Source organism: Urocitellus parryii, chromosome 7, assembly GCF_045843805.1.
Source record: "Urocitellus parryii isolate mUroPar1 chromosome 7, mUroPar1.hap1, whole genome shotgun sequence".
Lineage (NCBI taxonomy): Eukaryota > Metazoa > Chordata > Mammalia > Rodentia > Sciuridae > Urocitellus > Urocitellus parryii.
Window position 1 is genome coordinate 134,366,923 of NC_135537.1, and position 21,679 is coordinate 134,388,601.

The window sequence follows — 21,679 nt, forward strand, 5'->3', positions numbered from 1 at the left end:
AGGTCAAGAGAAGGCTTTTGTCTCCATAAGGTGGTTAAAAATGATGGTTTTATATATTTTTTATTGGATTCAATATTTTACCAACCAAGTTTGTGGTTTTTCTCATTGAAATGTTTGAGAAACTCTAGCAAGAAACTTTATTTGTATATGCTCTCCAGTGATAGCATCCTAGTTTTCATATTTTAAAGAAAATCCTCTTTTTAAATTTACTTTTCTGCAGTGTTGGGGATCAAACCCAGGGTCTTTCACATGCTAGACAGGTCCTGTGCCGCTGAGCTATACCCCCAGTTCTGATTTGTGTGTTGGAAAATTATTAATAAAATCCTTATCTTTATTTTCCTTTGGTATGTCAGACTATAAAAGATAGAAAAAAAATTGACCTGATATTTATGAATAGTGTTATAGAAATATTTAGTTTTAGAATTTTTTTGTGGCTTTTGGACTTACAGTTGAAACAGTACAGACAATGAAAATCCATTTAAGTTTTTAGAATCTATTTCCTTTTTTTAAAAAAAAATTTTTTTGATATTTTATTTTTTAGTTGTAGTTGGACACAATACCTTTATTTTGTTTGTTTATTTTTATGTGCTGCTGAGGATCAAACTCAGGGCCTCGAATGTGCTAGGCAAGCATTCTACTGCTGAGCCACAACCCCAGCCCAGAATCGAATTCTTTTTTGTTGTACTGGGGATTGACCTCAAAGGCACCTATATTCCCAGACCTTTTTTTACTTTTATTTTGAGACTGGGTCTCATTAAGTTGCTTAGGGTGGCCTTAAACTCATGATCCTCCTGTCTCAGCCTTCTAAGTTCACTGACTGGGATTACAGGCACATGCCACCATGTGTTTTCTAAATAGTTTGTATTTTCATTCAGTTCTTAAAACTACCATTGTATGTAATTTGAGGCGGTTTTATGTTGTTTTAAATAGAATATTAGTTCTATTTCTTCTTTATTGATGAATACATTGTTTTTACTATAACAACTTACAATAATAAATATTTTTAATCTTGTGATCTAATGAGTTACAGCTTGGTCTTTAATAGAACTACAACTATCAATGCTCTTATGGAATTATAAAGCTTGTTCTAGATACTATTTTGTGGGACATAATTTATCAAGTGTTAACATGGAAACAATATTTGAGCTGGGTGAAATGGTGCATATCCATAACCCCAGCTACTCAGGAGGCAGAATCAGGAAAATTTCATATTTGAGGCCAGCCTCAAATATGGGATTTGGCAAGACCCTGCTTCAGGCTGGGGTTGTAGCTCGGTGGTAGAGAATTTGCCTTAGTATGTGCGAGGCACTGGATTCGATCCTCAGCACAACGTAAAAGTAAATAAATAAAATAAAGGTATTGTGTCCATCTACAACTAAAAATATTTTTAAAAAAAGGACCCTGTCTCAAAATATATATATTTTTCCTTTTTAAAAAGGAGGGCTGGGCATGTAGCTTAGTGGTAGAGTGCTTGCCTAGCATGCATGAAGCCCTGGGTTCAATTCCTAGTACCATGAAAAATAAAAAAGAAGAAACAACAATATTCTGTTAGTCTCCTTTTATGTAGATGAGTTAATTCATGTAATAGCTTCTTTTATTCCCCCCATGTAATAGTTTTTGTCTATTTAATTTCTAAAGATATAAATAATTTTAATAAATTTAAAGGGTAATAAGAAAATAAAAAGGAATATATAAATACAAGCAGAGGATGATAATAATGAATGACTGTATTGCTGCCAACATAGCCATATGGCACATGCTCATGTCAGCCCAGTGGGTCATCATTGTTACTTGCCCAAGTGCATTTCTACCTTAGCATTGACATTTCAGAGGTAGGTGTAAATACCTATTTGGGAAGCTCTTTTCACATTTGGTATGTTGTAAATATGGAAAAATTTAAAAAAAATAAAAGATTTCTTCTCCTCTTAAATGCTCATTAATAAATGCTCTGAATGTTTCTGCTGGGAACAGGTATTGATTTCCATATTCTTGACTGATTTGTCAAAGCTAATTTGTTCATAGTTTTTCTGTTTAACCTTGCTTGAGCATTAATATAGAGCACAGCAGCACCATAGTTTCAGAGCTGTCATCACAGGGTTTAAGCTTTCTGTCTTTCTCTCCTAATGGTTTATCTTAATCTGTTCTGAAAAAAAAATTTTATATATTAATTAATCATCCTGCTTAACTTATAGGAGTTATATTTAAAAGCACTGCATACCATGTGAATTAAAGTCAACAGAAAACATTTCTAGCAACATATTATAAACATGATCTATTAGAATTCAGAGCTAGTGTATAGAAATAATTTTGTTGTGATTTTTTTCTTTTGCAGATGCATGTTGATCAGTCAATACCCATGTATTTATTAGTTGTGAATTCTAGTTATATCTAATTATGATGATATTTTTCTTTTTATATCTGTGAATTTTTTCACCAGTGATCTGAAAATAAAGGTTGGAGGCAGGCACATCAGTGCTCATAAGTTTGTCCTGGCAGCCCGTAGTGACAGCTGGAGTCTGGCTAACTTGTCTTCCACTGAGGAACTGGACCTGTCAGGTGAGCCTCTGACCCATCAGGGACACAAAATTGATAGTACAAGAACTCCTGGTAGAAAGTTATGTGTGTCATCTTGAAATATTTGTGGTTTAGTGAAAGTAAAGTATTTTTCTATTCAATTGATAGAGATCAAGAACTACTTAAATATTTGGTGAATCTCCTTAGCTTGTCATTTGTGGATTCTTGTGTTTAATTCCTAATAAAAATTTAAAAACAATTTTTTTAGAAGTTGTTTGACCTTTATTTTATTCATTTATTTTTTTGTGGTGCTGGGAATCAAACCCAGTGCCTTACATATGCTAGGCTCTCTCACTGAGCCACAACTGCAGCCCCCTTTAATAAAAATCTTAAATATTTGAGTATCTAAAATGTTATTAGGATTCATAAAATAGGAATAGCTTTTCAGAAACTCATTTTATTTATTTATTTATTTAAGAAAGAGTGAGAGAGAGGGAAAGAGTGGGAGAGAGAGAGAGAATTTTAATATTTATTTTTTAGTATTTGGCGGACACAACATCTTAGTTTGTATGTGGTGCTGAGGATCGAACCCGGGCCGCATGCATGCTAGGCGAGCGCGCTACCACTTGAGCCACATCCCCAGCCCCTAGAAACTCATTTTATATAGTGATAATGTCATAAACATAGAAGTATGTGCAGAAAAAACAATTCTGCCTGTACTGTATGGAGAAAGTCCTTCAGGGTTGGTTAAAATTTTGTAACTTGCAGAATACTTTTTCTCTTCTGAAAATATTTAACTCTGAGTAACAGTTATTATAAAGAATAACAGTATTTTTTCTTTAAAATCAAAGGATATCATTAGCATTTAGAATTTTTTTGGGGGGGGGGCGGGCACTGGTGATTGAACCAAGGGGCACTTGACCACTAAGCCACATGCCTAGCCCTTTTTTATTTTTAACTTTGAGATAGGGTCTCACTGTGTTGCTTAGTGCCTAGATTTTGCTGAGGCTGGCTTTGAACTTACAGTCCTCTTGCCTCAGCTTCCCAAACTCCTGGGTTTACAGGTGTGCCCTACTGCATTCAGCTAGCCTTTAGAATTATAACACCTTTGGGCCAGGTGTGGTGGTACATGCCTATAATTCCAGTGATTCAAAAGGCTGAGACAGGAGGATCAAAGATTCGAGATCAGCCTCAATACCTTACGGAGGCCCTAAGCAATTTAGTCAGATCCTGTCTCAAAAGAAAAAAAAAATTTGAACAAAGACTGGGAACTTAGCTCAATGGTAGAGTGCCCCTGGGTTCACGTCCCAGTAAGCCCCGCTCAAAAAAATAAAAAAAAAATTTTTTTTTAATAGGTTTGGGTAACTATGTGAGGTGATAGATAGGTTAATTTATTTCAGTATAGTAATCATTTCATACATAATGTTATACACTTTAAGTACTATTTTAAAAGAATAGTAATGGATACATTGGGCTATTTTATTGTGCTATTAATAATATGAGAATTATAATATGAGGAGAATATCCAGGCATAAGTCCAAAAGTTAGGATACATTGGGTTGGGGGTGTAGTGTGGTGATAGAATGCTTGCCTATCATGCATGGCATATATAAATAAATATATAATCAACTAATCAAGGACATATTTGTGGAAGCGATAAGTTGTGTGACAATGCTACTGATTTATGTCTTTATTTAGAAAGTTTGCCAGTTTATAAGGTTCTATTTCCATGTACCAGGATGATTATAATATTTTCCCTGCCATATGGAGCTCATACTCTGTTGGGAACAACAGGCAATTAACATTTTAGGCCAGAACTATAAATACAGTAATACAATTGCTAAACTATGTGGTACTAAAGAGGCTAAATTGAGCTGATAAAGAAAGTATCAGGAGCAGACTGCTGTGACCCCGGCCCACCCCCTGGGCGAAAGGAACAGCAGTGGATGGCTTCCACCCTGGCTGGCCCTCCATTCTGTAGGAGCAGATAGACCCTTGAATCCACACTGCTAGAGAGGAAGATATATGGACAATATGAAGAAACGGGAGGAAAATGACCCAAACAAACCAAGCTGATCCAATAATAGATTGGATTCCATTGATAGCACAGTAGGTGAAATGTCAGAGAAGTAGTTCAGAATCTGAGAAGCAAAGAATGAATTAAGAGAGCAAATACAGACAACAGTTGACAGTTCCAACAAAGAGATAAGAGAGGAAATACAGGTAGCAAAAGATTACTTCAAGAAAGAGAGAGAAAACTCGTGGAAAAAAAAAATCCTTGAAATGAAGGAAACAATAAACTAAATAAAAATTCAATAGAAAGCATCAACAACAGACTAGATCCCTTGGAAGACAGAACCTAAGGCAATGAGGACAAAATATATAATCTTGAAAATAAAGTTGACCACATAGTGAAGATGGTGAGAAACCATGAACAGAACCTTGAAGAATTATGGGACAACATTAAAAGACCAAAGAATTATCGTCATAGAGGAAGGCACAGAGATACAAACCAAAGGAAAGCACAATCTCTTCAATGAAATAATATCAGGACATTTCCCAAACATGAAGAATGAATTGGAAAATCAAATACAAGAGGCTTACAGGCTTACAATGTACAAAATTATAACAGATCGACACCAGGGTATATTATAATGAAAATGCCTAGCACAGAATAAGGATAGAATTTTAAAAGTTGCAAGAGAAAAGTTTCAGATTACATATAGGGGGAAACCAGCCAATCGGAGAGGAGATCCTGGAACTACATATACCAAGCTCTGAAACAAAATGTATGCCAACCAAGAATCTTATATCCAGCAAAATTAAGCTTCAGATTTGTTGACCAAATAAAAACCTTCCATGATAAGCAAAAATTAAAAGAATTTTAGCAAGAAAGCCTGCACTACAGAATATTCTCTGCAAAATATTCCATAAAGAGAAAAAAAAAAAACAACAACATGAAAATCAGCAAAGGGAGGAACTACACTAAAGGAAAATTCAAAGGAGAAACCATGTCAAGTTAAAAACCAAAAATAAACCAAAATGACTGGCAATACGAACCATGTCTCAATAATAACCCTGAATGTTAATGGCTTAAACTCATCAATTAAAAGACGTACAGTGGCAGATAGGATCAAAAAAAAAAAAAAAAAAAAGATCCAACAATATTCTGCCTTTAAGAGACTCATCTCATAGGAAAAGACATCCAGAGACTGAAGCAATTGATAGTAGTTTAATTCATGAATTTTCAATTAGGGCAGGGTTCAATGGGAATGATTGTCTCCATCCCAAGAGGATGAGTGATGGAGAATCTACTTTCAAAATGACACTCATTTTGCTACATATGAATTTCCAGTGGGACTACAAATTGGTGCAACCACTTTGGAAAGCAGTATGAAGATTTCTCAGAAAACCAGGAGTAGAAACACCATTTGACCCAGCTATCCCACTCCTCAGTCTATACCCAAAAGACTTAAAACCAGCATACTATAGTGACATAGCCATACCAATGTTTATAGCAGCTGAATTCACAATAGCTAAACTGTGGAACCAACCTCGATACCCCTCAATAGATGAATGCATAAAGAAACCGTGGTATATATACACAATGGAATATTACTCAGCATTAAAAGAGAGTAAAATTATGGCAGTTACAGGTAAATGCATAGGGTTGGAGAATATTATGCTAAGCGAAGTAAGTGAATCCCCAAAAACTAAAGGCCAAATATTTTCTCTGATTAGTGGATGCTGATCTATGATGGGGGGCAGAGCATGGGAGGAATTGAGGTACTTTGGATTGGGTAAAGGGGAGGGTGGGGAGGAGTTAAGAGGGTAGGAAGGATGGTGGACTGAGATGGACATCATTATCCTAGGTAATGTATGATTGCACAAATGGTGTCTGTCTACATCGTGTACAACCAGGGAATTGAAATGTTGTGCTCCATTCGTGTACGATAAATTAAAATACATTCTGCTGTCATATACAACTAAGTAGAACAAATAAAAATAATAATAATTAAAAACGAAGGTATCAGAAGTGGTTAACACCTGGGCAGTGTTATAAAGGGTAAGTAGGTATTTATCTCTTGGATTTAGGGGAACTGATATTTCATGCTTCTTTACTGTGAATTAACTCTGAATCTTTGTGATAATTTCTTGGGTTTACCTTGAGGTCCAATTGTAAGCACACAAAAGACACAAATATGCATACAGGTGTGCACATGCGAACATGGCTTGGGAAACAGTCCCTACTGGAAGGGCACCAGTCCATGTGAGTGTAATCCCAGAATATAGTTTTTTTAAAGTGTACTCTTTTTTAGCCTCATACCTCTGACTTCATATAGAACTGATTATAAATAACTTTTTTTTTCTTTTTGATACCACAGATTGAACTCAGGGCACTTAACCACTAAGCCACTTTTTTATATTATAAAGCCCCCAGCCCTTTTTTATATTTTATTTAGAGGCAGGGTCTTGCCACGCTGCTATCACCGAGGCATATCCCCACTCATTTTTATTTTTTATTGAAATAGGGTTTTGTTATGTTGCTAGTCTGATTTCAAATTTGTGATCCTCCTGCCTCAGGCATCTGAATTGCTAGGATTACAGGTGTGTGCCACTGCACCTGTCTTATGATAGGGTCTTGAGTATTTGAACACAGTTTACAAAGTCTAGAAGAGAGAAAAATATATGGAAAATAATGATCCTAATTGTTTTGAGGATCAAGAAATTGGTGCTCTTCTACATTGCCAGTGACATTATAAATGCATTGAACAGTTTTAGAAAGTAATTTGGCAGCAGAACTATGAAATATTCTTACTTTTTAATTTTAACCTCATCTGACTTCTATGATACTGTCATAGGTAATTCAGATAGCTTAGATATTAATCTTAATTCTATTTGTGGTTGTGAAATATTGACTGCAACTAAAATTAATAAGTGGAAAAACAAAATGACTCTTCTGGAACAAATATAATTACAAAAGAACACAGAAAATTGCATTAAGGTATAAAAAGCCTTATTTAAACATTGGATTTAAAATTTTATTTATGCTGAATTTTAAAAATTGTGCTACTTGGGATTGAACCTACAGATGCTTTTTCACTGGGCTACATCTTTACCCCTTTTTATATGTTTTGAGACAAGGTCTCTCCAAGTTGCTGTGACTGTCCTGGAACTTGGAATCCTCTTTCCTCAGCCTTCGGAATCACTGGGATGATAGACCTACACAACTATGACTGTATTGAACTTTTTTAGTGCTTAACATTTAAAATTACCTTTAACTCAGTGTTTTCTGGTCACAAGATTTCTTCACTGTGAATCAGGTTTTCTAGAGTGTAGGAAAGGAGAATGTTAATACCATTAAATGTTCTTGGAGGGCTGGGGATGTAGCTTAGTTGTAGAGTACTTGCCTAGCATGTTCAAAGCCCTGGGTTCTATCCCCAGCACTACAAAAACCAAACCAAAAACGAAAAGTCCCTCCTCCTGTTGTAAATAATAAGCATGTATTGATCCTGTTATCAGGTTTGCTTTCAGGAGTGATCTACTTCAAAACCAATGAATGGGTTTTAGGCAACTACAATGATAACTAATAGAACCTATAGCATCTTTACTTTCTTTATAAAATTTATCTTTCAAGTGTGTCATGGGGGAGAGATATATGGTTCTGTTTGTTTTTCCCAGCAATCCTGCTAGGGATATGTATGAATGCTTAAATCTTGGGTTGCAGCAACTAAAACTGCTTGGAAGCCTGTGTTATATGATACCTAAAAGCACCAACATGGCATTGCTGCCCGGCAGTTTGAAGGAGATTAAAAACAGGCTCATGTAAACAAGTATATAAATAGCATAAAAGCTATATTTTAAGTTGAGCTTTTCCACACTAACAGACTTGATAAAATCATTTTATGGATTTATTGGTGTTCAGCCTCTTTGAAATTACTCCAATATAACAAAAGTTGAGTGGCATGTTTTTTTTCAAAGTGCTAGCAATACAACAGTGAATAAAATTAAATTCTTACTTGCTTGAGGCTTATATTCTTAGAAAAATGAATTTCTTAAGCTTAATATTTTTTTTAAAAAATATTTTTAGTTGTAGATGGACATAATGCCTTTATTTGGTTTATTTAGGTTTATGTGGTATTAGGGATTGAACTCAGGGCTTCACACATGCCTGGTAAGTGCTCTACCACTGAACTACAACCCCAGTCCCCTCAGCATTTTTCTTTTGAAGTTTTTGTCTTATTGAGATTTCTTGAAAGGGGGAAAAAAATCTTCAAAATCAATTTTAACTCTTTTTTTTTTTTTTTTTTTTTACCAGTACTAGGGATTGAACCCACAGGTGCTGTACCACTAAGCTATATCCCCAGCCCTTTTTAATTTTTTTAAATTTATTTGAGACAGGTTTTTATTAATTCTATTGTTGATTATTATAAGAATTTTACTACAGCTAGGTGTACTAAAATTACATACTGTAATCCTAGCAGCTTGGGAAACTGAGTGAGATAAGAGGATCACAGGTTGGAAGCCAAACTTGGCAACTTAGCAAGACCCTGTCTTGAAACAAAAATAAAAAGGATTGGAATGGGATTGTGGCTTTCAGTTGGGATGGGGATGTAGCTCTGCTCGAGTCCCCTAGGTTCAATCCCTAGTACCACAGGGAGAAAAAAAAAAAAAAAAGAATTGGTAAAACACAACAGATATCATATACTGTTTTTTTGTTTGTTTGTTTTTGTACCAGGACACTCAACCACTGAGCCACATCCCCAGCTCTGTTTGTATTTTATTTAGAGACAGGGTCTCACTGATTTGCTTGGTGCCTCGCCATTGCCAGGGTGGGCTTTGAATTTGTGATCCTCTTGCCTCAGCCTCCGGAGCTGCTGGGATTTCAGGCGGGAGCCACCATGCCTGGCCCATTTATTGATTCTTGATTTTACTTCTTGCTCTTTAGTAGTCTTGTTCAAGAAGTCAGGTCCTAAGCTGACATGATGAAGATTTGACCTACTTTTTCTTCTGTTAGATGCAGGGTTTTTATTCTAGTCTTTGATCCAATTTGAATTGATTTTTGTGCAGGGTGAGAGGAGAGGTTTAATTTCATTGTGCTGCATTTGGATTTCCAGTTTTCCCAGCACCATGTATTGAATAGGCTATCTTTTTTTTCCAGTTTATGTTTTAAATTTGCTTTTTATCAAGTGTCAATATATAAGTTTGTGAGGTGATAGATGTTAATTAGCTTGCTTTAACCATTTTGCAAAGCATACATATATACACACATATATACATACACATATCTATATGTACACACACATCATATTAGGTCTGGGGATGTAACTCAGTGGTAAAGTGCATGATCGACTAGCATGCCTGAGGCTCTGGATTGGGATCTCAGTATTGGAAAAACAAAACAACAACAAAAAATCATGTTGTATACTATAAATATATGTAGTTTTATTTGTCACCTATAGCTTAATAAAAATAAAAAATTATATATTTAAAATATATATATAAATTTATAAAGATACTGTTCCTGGAGCAAGGATATGCTTTTAGACCAAGAGAATATGACAAATCTTGATGCCCAGAGGAGAGTACTATATTTACGTTTTTCTGAGTTAAAGCAGTTTGCTTCAGGCACAATGATTATTTATAGTCCCCTCTAGCATTTTATCACTAGCAGCTAACATGAGAGGTTCCAGTGCATTAGAATGGCTGTTTTGAAGCTAGGGTTTCTTGCATGCTTTCTCAAGCAAAGATCTTATGATTCCTGGCATAAGAGCTTAGGGTATGAGTTATTCAGCTCTCCTGGAATGTGTTCTGGGTCCTGTCAAGCCTTTCTAAAGAGTAGAACGCATCTTTCTTTCCTCTTTTTCATTCTGGTTAGCAGAGCTATTCACTGAAACACTATCTCAGGAGGTTGCATTATACATGGAATGAGTTTAGGTTCTCAAACTCTGTTCTGAGGCACCCCAAGGTACTGCAGCAAACTCAGGAGGATTTGTGTGCTATTTCAACTTTTCAAGAGATACAGCAATACTTGACATCTGTTGAATATTATGTGACTACTAGCTCAAGAATTTCAATTTCAGCATTAACTTTTGCTGCTGCTATGTTCCTTTTGATGACATCTATGAAAGTTTTAAAATATGCTTATATGCCTAGCGTGGTGATGCATTCCTGTTCCCAGTGACTTGGAAGGCTGAGGCAAGTTTGAGGCCAGCCTCAGCAATTTAGAGAGGCCCTAAGCAATCTGTTGAGACCCTATCTCAAAGTTAAAAAAAACAAAACAAAACAAACAAAAAAAAAACTGGGTGTGTAGCTCAGTGGTGAAGTGCCCCTGGCTATCGAAGCCCCTGGTAATAAATAAATAATATGCTCACAAATTCTTTGATAGTCCTCCCTTCAAAAGTAGATTCTAATGCCCCTCTTAAAGATAGGCTGACCCACTTCTCATGAATAGAATGTGATAAAAGTGAGAACATGTTACCTCAGAGACAGGTTTGGAAACAGCATTGTGGCTTTCTCCTCGATCTTTCCTTTGGATTGTTCTCTTTAAGGGAAGTTAGCTCTCACATTATGTGGACACTCAAACAGCCTATGGCCTACTGCCAACAACTCAGCCCCAGCCTAGGGATTCATTCTCTCAGAGCTCAAAAAAATTTGTTCTCATATCCCATTACTTAATCCTAAATGTTGATTTCATGTTTTTCTCTCCAGTCTTTGATTTTTCTAAATTTGTCTGTATTGGTTTATTCAAATTTGGTTTGGGCTCCTTAATTGTTCTTTTTGATTTATGTTTAGCCAATTCAATAATTTCTTTTTACCTATATTAAATATTTCTCTGGAATTCTTTCAACTTTTATTTTTTTTTTTTAAATCATGTTACTAAATTATCTTTTCCTCCTTTCTTCTTTGGTACTGAGGTTTGAACCCAGTGGGTGCTCTATCACTGAATATCCCCAGTCCTTTATATTTTTTATTTTGAGACAGGGTTTCACTAAGTTGCTGACCCTGGCCTCGAACTTGGAATACTCCTGCTTCAGCCTCCTGAGTTATTGGTATTACAGGCATGCATCATTGTACCAGGCTTATCTCATACTCTAAAAAGTTTAGGATACTGACTTTTTCATTGTGTGAATCTGGTTGCACCTCAAATATTTTATTTATTTATTTTTTAAAATTTATTTTTTAGTTGTAGTTGGACACAATACCTTTATTTTATTCATTTATTTTTATGTGGTGCTTGCCTCGCATGTACAAGGCCCTACGTTCAATCCCTAGCACCACAAAAAAATAAATAAAAAATTTAAAAATTTTTAATTTTTTGAGGAACTGCCATATTGTTTTCCGTAGTGACTGGACTGTTTTACATCCCTACCAGTAGTACACAGGGTTCTAATTTCTCCATATCCTTATCAATGCTTGCTACTTTTTGTGTTTTTGATAATGGCCAACCTAATGGGTATGAGATGATTAAGATATCTTATTTATGGTTACTTTTCATCTATTTGAATATGATATGTCTGAATATTATTTTCTTTCTGGAGTTCACTGATCTTGATTCTATTGTTATAGTTTTCACTAAATTAGGAAAGTTCTTGACTATCATTTTTTCAAATATTCTTTTCTCTAATCTTTGTCTTTCCTTCTGAGACTCTAATTACACATATACTAAATCTTTTGTCTCACAGGTCTCCTTAATTTTTTTTTTCTCATCAGATTGGTTAATTCTCTTAATCTGCAAATTAATTGACTTTTTCTGTTGTCATTTTCATTCTTCTTTTGAGCTTATTGGGTGAATTTTTATTAAAAATATTGTATTTTTCAGTTCTGTAAGTTGTGCTTGTTCCTTTTTTTAAATCATCTCTTTGCTGAAAAATGCCTATCCTTTCATTTTAACTTTGCTTTTCTTCAACTCTTGAAGCATAGTTATATTTGGGTGCTCTTAAGTCTGAGATAAATTTAACAACTGAGTCATTTCAGGTCTGGCATCTGTTGATTTGGCTTTCTCCCTCCCTTGGACACTACTGAGCTATATCCCTAGTCCTTTTAGTTTATTTAGTTTTTTATTTTGCGATAGGGTCTGGCTAAATTGCCCAGGCTGACCTTGAACTTGCCATTTCCTGCCTCAGCCTCTTGAGTCCTTGGTTTTATAGGTGTGAACCGCTGTGCCCAGCTTTGTCGATTGTATTTAATGTAAGAAATGGACACATTTTCCTGGTTATTCCTATGTCATAATTTTGGATTTTATCTTTTTTTAAAAAATATTTATTTATTTATTTAGTTTTCGGCAGACACAACATCCTTGTTTGTATGTGGTGCTGAGGATCGAACCCGGGCCGCACGCATGCCAGGCTAGAACGCTACCGCTTGAGCCACATCCCCAGCCCCTGGATTTTATCTTATCTTGGATCTCATGATATGTTCTGTTATGCTTTGTGGACTGCTGCAGTCTGGCTGGGCTCACAATCACGAGCTACCCTTATTCCCGAACTCACACCGGCCCTCTATAAACACGTTCTGGGGAAGATCATGTTCTGCCGCAAAATTTAAGTACTCCACCAGGCTCCAATCAGCAGGATACACCTGAAACCTGGAACAGCCCTAAATCCAAGGAGCAGGATACTCCCTAAACCCGGATCCGCCCTAATCCAGTAGGATCCTCCTTAAACCCGGATCCACCCTGGTCCTTGAGCAGGGTCACCTTTCTCAAACATACATGCAATGTCACTGCAAAATGTCCAAGGCAAGTCCATTTCCACGAGTCCTTCCTCTAAGCAACATGGGGTACGCTGGCAAGTAAATTTCGATGTGTCATTCCTACTTGGCAATGGCTCTCAGCATTTTTTGGGATTCAAAGCCTGGTGGAGTACGTGAATTTTGCGGGCAGAACGTGAATTTCCCCAGAACGTGTTTGTAGAGGGCCGGTGTGAGTTCCGGAATAAAGAATTGCTGTTTGAATCTGCAAAGCTGTGAGTGGCTCGTGATTGTGTGCCCAGCCAGACTGCAGCATTGGACTCTGGGTCCTGTATAAACTTCTGAAAAATGTTGAATCTCTAGATTCAGACAGAAAGAGCTGTGATCATCTATGGGTAGCTATATAGATATCTTTTCTTTTTTTTTTTTTTTTTTTTTTTTTAGTGCTAGGAATATATCCAGGGATTATTTACCATTGAGCTGCTTCCCCAACCCTTTTTATTTTGACACAGTCTTACTAAGTTGCTTAGAGCCTTGCTAAACTGCTGAGGCTAACCTCAAAATTGTGGTCCTCCCTTGCCTCTGCGTCCTTAGTAGTTGGAATTACAGGCACACACCACCAAGCCCAGCTCCCTTTAATTCTTAAAGCCAGATGGGATTGGATTGTTCATGCATGAGTAGCTCAGAGATGAGCCCCAAACCAGTGAAGGTTCATACACAAAATTAGAAGATCTCCTTTCCTGACTATCTTTACTTTGGAATTTTCCTAGTTATTTAGTTTTGAGGGGCTCCTTTTCCTGGCTCAGTTGGCCAGAAAGACCGTTTTTTATTGGCATTTTAGCCATTCCTATGGTAACTGTGGCAGTTCTGCTCCTTTACTGGAGTCCACGTTCAGGGCAGAGCCAAAAGAGTAAAAAAAGAATTGGGAAACTCATCCAGTGTGGTTGCTCTTAAATTTTGCTTTTCTTCATAATTACCTTGCTTTTCTTTACTTTTCCAAATCCTCGGGTACTTGTTTTTCTGTAGTTTTTAGCCATAATCAGTTATAATAGGATAGGTTGTTACCCTATCATAACAGAACTGAAATTCTTGTCCTTGTTAGTATTTCTTTTTGACCCTGGGATTATTTATAAGTATGATTTAGTGTTTAATTTTATTCCAAGAGGTTATATATAAGGGTATATCATTCATTGGGCCAAAATGTGTTTATTGATTAAAGGTACAGTCTGCCAAGAATTTTTAAGTTTATTAATCAAAAATTTTTATGTAGATAAGGAAAATAGTTAGAAACTCAGAATTTAATTAAACCGGAGGTTTAAAAAAAAAAAGAATAGGGGGCTGGGGTTGTGGCTCAGTAGTAGAGTGCTCGCCTCGCACCCACGAGGCCCTGGGTTGGATCCTTAGCACCATATAAAAATAAATAAGTGAAATAAAGGTATTGTGTCCAACTATTAAAAAAAAGAAGAATAAACCCAATTCATTTGAAGAAGATTCAAAACACGTTTCTCAGCTTTTGATGGATTAGAGGACTTAAAAAACAGAATTAATTAATTCAGGATTCTGTATTTAATGGCTAATTGCATACAGATAAGCTTATTCCCTTCATTTTAAAATATCTTATAAAATATTCATTTAAAATCAAATTAAAAACAAAAACAAAACCTTTGGCCTCATAGAAAATCTCAAGTTCTCCAGAGTATGTCTACATCATTCTGGACTACAGTGAAACAGAAGTTTGGCTGTTACTTTTCTTCTTTCAAGTCACAGAATTTTCATGTTTGTGTGCTGGGGTCTATTGAGGGAGTGATTGCCTCTAGCAGTAGATATTCCATGCATGGCATGGTGGCAAACTAGTTTCTCTTAAATCTGATGTCTTTATTTTTATTTTATTTATTTACTTTTAGAAAGAGAGAATTTCAACATTTTAGTTATTGGCGGACACAACATCTTTGTTTGTTTGTGGTGCTGAGGATCGAACCCGGGCCACACTCATGCCAGGCGAGTGCGCTACCGCTTGAGCCACATCCCCAGCCCCTAGTCTGATGTCTTTAAAGAGAACTCCTAGTCTATCTGGGAGGCTGAGGCAGGAGGATTGCAAGTTTAAGGCCAGCCTGGGCAAGATCCTATCTCAAAATAAACAAAAGGGGCTGGAGATGTAGTTCAGTGGTAGAGTGACCCTGAGTTCGGTTCCCCAGTACAAAAAGGAGAAAAGAAGAAGAAAACTCCTGGTATATAGTGTCATCTAACTTTTATGGCTATTTCCTAAACTAGCTGTTCCTGTAAGTAGGCTGGAAACCGATAGACTGTTCAATTTGCCTAAAAGAATACAGTTGGAAGTACACACCCGCCCTGTGGCCTATCTTTATACTATTGGCTGCTTAGCATGAATCTCAGAATGAATTTATTCTCCATATATTTTGGAGATTAAAGGAAGAGACCAAAATGAGAAAGCTTAGAAATAACTTGAACCTCATTTTGATTGAAATATTAAAGCATCCCAGGAAATTGCTGTTTAAGGTGGTTTAAAAAAGATATTTTTAATCATTATTTAAGTTTGGTTTGTTTGTCGTACAAATGAATCTTCCTGGTTTTGGCAATTAAAAGAAATCAACCAAATTTTCATACAATTAAAGAGAGATTACTACAAGAAAGATATTGGGGGGCAGTTCTGCCACCCGACCAGCGTGAGCTTCATAAAAGAAGATTCGATGCATAAGAAATTGCTGGTTAGTTTTAATTAAAGAGACAGACTCTCATTTACCTTTAAACCCCAGCTCCTAGAAGGCTTCTCCTAGCTCCCGCCTCCAGCCACCTAATGTGGTGGCGAGGTTTACAGAAGAGGCCAGTGAGAGAGAGAGAGAGAGAGAGAGAGAGAGAGAGAGAGAGCGCGCGCGCCAGGGAGTGAGCTTTTATTGGGGAACAAAAAATTCAAGGGAAAATCCCATCCAGTGAAGGTTAAGGGGGGCAGCATCCCAAGGTCAGGGCCAGCGATTGGGTCTTCAGGTCAGTGGCCAGGCACACCTCTGCATGGACAAGCCCTCGTATCTGGGACAGGGTTGTGGGATGGCTTTAACACCGTTGTGTCCAAGCACCTCTCACCCAGCCAGGGAGGTAACTCAAATCATGTTTGAGGATGGCCTCCCACAGGCAGTGGTAGTGATAATTCTGTTATCAGATAAGAAGAAGCTGTCTTTCCAAAATAAGGCTATATGAGAGGAATAGTTTGTGTTTTCACATTTGGAGCAACTCTGGACAGTTGCATGACCCACTTTTTTTTTTAATTTTTTATTAAGATGATATAAGTATTAAATCTAGTTTACAGTGTGGTGGTGTACACCTGTAATTCTAGCTTGTCAGGAGACTGAGGCAGGAGGATTATAAATTCAAGGCTCACCTGAGCAAGTTATCAAGACCCTGTCTCAACATAAAATAAAAAGAGTGGAGATGTAGTGCAAGGTCCTGGGTTCAATTCCCAGCACCACAAAAAAAAAAAAAAAAAAATCCCAAAGAAATACCTAAAGCTTAGTTGAAGTACTTGTTCTTAAGTAAATTTTTAAAATGAATCTAACTTTCTGTTTAATTTTAAAATGTTTCCCCGTAAAACATTTTTAAAATGCTGTTACTATATTACCAAAGAAGAGAAAAAAGAATCAAACTTTAACATAATGACTGGTATTTCACTTTTTCTCCCCATTATTCATTTTTTTTCTTGTAATGCCTGATCATTTCAGGTGATGATAAATTTTACCTGATTCACATAAATCAGAGGTCTTCAATTTCCATTTGATATTACTCTCTTTAGATCTTTCCTCACCACTATATGTAATGAGAGCTAATGAACTATTGCCTAATTATTAATAAAATGTTATTGGCTCTTATTATACTTCTTATAAATAATTAAGAGTTTTTCTTATTCTTTCTTTAGTTTTTTTTTTTTTTTTTTCCTCCCCTTCAGTACTGGGGATTGAACCCAGGGCCTTGAGCATGTTAGGCTGTACCACTGAGTTATACCCGCAACCCTTTTTTTTTTTTTTTTCTACGTTTGAGACAGGGTCTTGTCAAACTTCTCAAGCTGGGCTCTACTTGCAGTCCTTCTGTCAAAATTTCCAAGGAACTGGGATGACAGAGATGCTCTACTTTACTGGCACATTTGTTAAACTTTCATGAAGGTCAGGATAACATAGAGGACTTAGTCACAAATGCTTGTCCCATCTTCAGATTTTGAGGTCTGGTGTAGGCCTGAGATTTGGACTTTGTAACAAGTTCCTCCTCTATGATGCTGATTCTGGCAGCCCAGGACTACACTTTGAGAACCACTGATAAAGACCATGATTTCAAATGGTCCTTTTTTTTTTTTTTTTCCCTTGGTACTAGGGATTGAACTTAGGGATGCTAAGTCAAATCTCTAGCCGTTTTGAATTTTAAATTTTTATTTTGAGACAAGATCTTACTTTCAGTCCTCTTGCCTCATCCTTCCGAGTTGATTGGATTACAGGTGTACTATAGCACACCCAGCTTCAAGTGGTCCTTTGAACATCATTCTCATCATTAGACTCATTTTGACTAATCAAAGTTGGTTTTAGTTGAAATAATAGTTTAGATATTTTATGCCACAATTTGTCTCAAGCAGTTCTTCCAAATTGCTGTATAGTTTGTATTTTAACTTTAAAAAAAATTTTACGAGTAATGTTCAAGAGTAAAGATAAAGTTATTAATTATGCCTGGTTTAATATTTTAATATGTATTCTTCTATCTTTTTTTTAGTTGTCAATGACATTTTATTTATTGATATGTGGTGCTGAGAATCCAACCTAGTGCCTCACACATGCTAGGCAAGTCCTTTGCCACTGAGCCACAACCCCAGCCCATATCCTTCTATCTTTAGATAGACAAAACTTCATGTGTATATAGTATGTATAGTTATATAACACATAAACACATGGGTACATATATATGAACCATGAGTACGTGCAACAAAAATGAAATATTGTTTTATAATATATTTTAGCCTATTTTTACCTGCTAAAGTAAATAACTTTTCATATTGTAGATATAGATTTTTAATTGCTGCAGATTTTTTCCACTGCATATATTTTATTCTTTATTTAATCAGTTCTCTCTTGTTGTACTTTTAAGATTTTTGTTCCAGTTTTTTGTAATTAAAAGCAACACCATGCTGAGTTTCTTAGTATTATATTTTGCCATATTTGCCCAGTTGTGTTCTTAGGATAATTTGGTGTGTATAATTGCTGTGGGAAAGTTTGTTTATTTCTTAAATCTGCTAGTCTTGAGAAAAGATACTTTATATTTGCATGTGGTTATTTATAATAATAATGTTTATTAGTAATTTTTGTTAATCTTTCTGCATTACCTGTTGATATCCATTTTTCATTTTTTCATTGAGTGCCTGTCTTTCCATTTTTATTTGTAAAATCATTTTATTAGAATGGTAACTTTTGCCTTATGTTTCAGATATTGTCCCTAGGTGATTTGATCTGTAATTTTTGTGGTTTCATTTCCCTAACCATAATCCTATGTAAAACTTTCATTTTCCTGGAGTCGGATGTTGCCCAGGCTGCTTTGTTGCCATTTATTTATTTATTTTTTGGGGGGAGGGGGTACCAGGGATTGAACTCAGGGGCATTGGACCAATGAGCCTCATCCCCAACTCTATTTTGTATTTTATTTAGAGACAGGCTCTCACGGAGTTGGTTAGCGCCTCACCATTACTGAGGCTGGCTTTGAAATTGTGATCCTCCTGTCTCAAGCTGCTGGGATTACAGTGTGCACCACCATGCCTCCTGCTTTGTTGCCATTTTTAATGACTCAGTATTGCTTTGAGTTGGGTGTCCCATAATTTTTTTTTTCTTTTTTTTAGTATTAAATTAAAGGTGTTCCTCAAGAAGGCCTAAGTGTGTCATTCAGTGCTTTTTCAATTCTTCTACTTTCTTTCTTTAACCAGATGCTAATCCTGAGGTGACAATGACAATGCTTCGCTGGATCTACACAGATGAGCTGGAGTTCAGAGAGGATGATGTGTTCCTGACTGAATTGATGAAACTAGCAAATCGGTTTCAGCTACAGCTCCTTAGGGAGAGGCAAGTCACAGCAGATATATTCAAGCACCTCAGATGGTGATGACTGAGCTTTAATTATTCCAAGCTCTGGGAAAACAGCTTCTCCTGCTAATGTAAATAACTTTTGCAAGGTGTTCTTTTAATGGTGTTGGTGGGGAGAGAATCTGGTATCTCCCTTGTTTTGTATTATTTTGCAAGCTTACTTTTGGCCAAAACTTTTAGGTATTCTTTTTTTTTCCCCCCTGTGGTCTGTTAGCTGAGATTACATAATTATGTAAACAGATACTTTGAGTATGAAATATTATTGTACAGTATTCAAATTCTCAACTTTCCATCCCATTTTATTTTCTTTGACATTTTATTCTACCTTCTGATACATCTAGTGAGATGAATATACTTTTACTTGATCATATACTTTTTACTTTTGGAAGCATACCAATGCCTAAATTAATACAAGAGAGTGTGGTTCAGTAAGTTTTATAGCTAATGTTTCTAAATTTATTTATTTGCCTTTTAGGTCCCAAGGAGATAGCAGGCTGTATATCTTATATCTTATCTCTTGCTCTCCCAAGTTGGCATTTTTAGAACAACAAAAAATAAATGCTCCTTAAATGCCCTTGAGCATCAGTTGGAGATGTGGCCCTTGCAATATCTTTTTATGTGGAATATGTTTTTATAACACTCAGTGATCTTTTATATTCTCTTGGGTACATGAAGAAATGGCTTTTCTCCTGGGTGGTGATAGACTAGGTTCAGCCATCAAGAAATGCTCCACCTGTTGCTGTGTTGCTCTCACATAGGAGAACCAAGAGAGACTTTGCTGCTTAGAGCTGCTTGCTCTGTTTTCACTATGGAGCTGATGTTCCCCCTGGGATTGCCCCCCTATGCTTCTTGCAAATCAGTAAACAGCTTACTTCTAACTCTTCTGTAATTGATATTGGCTTGAGTGTATTTTAATATCTGAATCCAATAAAACAACAACAAAAACAGGTCCAAGATCAATAGGATTAGGTTATAAGCAAAGTAGTATTGGCTTAATAGCAAAGCTAATTTTATTGTTAAAGCCTTGCAATTAACTTTTGTTTGTTTTTGAACCATCTGAGAGTAAAGTGAGACTTATTTTAATTAGATTGAGTGTGATTTATATTATTATTATTTTTTCCAGATTTCCTGAGCTTTCTCTCATTGACCATGTCAGACTTGCTTACAAATTAAATTGCTTTAATAAAAATGCCCTTGGGTTGGTTTAGAGAATTGTAATCTGTGTAATAGATTCTTTAATTAAAATGTTTGTTGTTTATTGACTGATTAGGTTTCATAACTAGCAACATTACCAGATGCTCAGATTTGTAATGTTGGATGTGGGTATTAAATTGTTCTATCATGGCTTTCTTTAAGAGCTGGGATGGAAGAGATCAGGAGTGGATTCATATATTGGCTCTTTAAAGGGTCACAGAGTGCCCACTACTGTCAGCAGGAGAAATAACACGTTTGAGATAAGTAAGTGAAAGGGCTCAGACAAATGTGTGCAGTTCAATATGAAGCAGGTGTTGCTCATTTGTAATGTAGGGATCTTGGTGGTTTTACAATACTATCATCAATTTGATGAAAAAGATTTTTTTTTAATTAGCAAGAAAATGCTTTTATTAAAAATAAGAATGTGTATGAAAAAAATTAATAGTACAATTTTTCTTCACGTAGAAGCACACTACGTGTTCAGTGTATGTTATTTGGAAAATACAGACTCATACAAAGAAAAAACAGTCCTCTCTAATTTCAACACTGTTCACCTTTTGTTGTTTTACTTTCAACAGTTCTTTTGTTTCTCACATACATACAAGACTGATTAAAAAAAAGACATATGAGTTTGTGTGGTGCTTGATTTGTACTTTAAAAACTAGGTTGATTGTTTTTATGTATCTATATGATTTTTGTTTATAAAATTGAAAGCATTTTTCCTTCAGAAGAAAGCCTATTCTGCTACTTTTAAAAGAGAAGAGAGATAAAGTGAGGTCACATGTTTTTGGTTGTGTAAATAATGTCAGTTAACTATTTATAGGCTACCCCAATGACAAATAGCATTCTGGGGATCCTAGAATTAGTAAAAATGAGGAATCTGCCAGTTTTAAAAAAAGTCTTGTCTTCATGAAACATGTTTGAGTCCTGTCATTTGACAGTAAAAAGGAAGAAAATGGAATTTTCAGATTGTCTGCATTTGTACAAATGCTTTGTAAAGTGTTCTGCGGGTGTGAATCTTAACCCCCCCTGAGATTATTCTGTGGTAGGCTTCCTCATGTTAGGATGGCAAGCTCCTGAACATGTGTCATTGTAAAAGTAGAAAAAGTTTTCATCTGTCTGTAAAGGGATATTTTCTGCTTGAATGCCTTGATTTCATA

General features: G+C 35.9%; 1 protein-coding gene across 2 annotated transcripts in view; it reads left to right on the top strand.

The window, feature by feature from the left end:
* The window catches only part of Ankfy1 (ankyrin repeat and FYVE domain containing 1), an 86,834-nt gene that overhangs the window by 21,421 nt on the left and 43,734 nt on the right, over window positions 1-21,679 (top strand). For both annotated transcript variants that reach the window (XM_026393912.2, XM_026393913.2), the window contains exons 3-4: window positions 2,438-2,556; window positions 19,169-19,304. In XM_026393912.2, coding sequence (XP_026249697.1) covers window positions 2,438-2,556; window positions 19,169-19,304 — 255 coding nt within the window. The remainder of the gene's footprint in view (window positions 1-2,437; window positions 2,557-19,168; window positions 19,305-21,679) is intronic.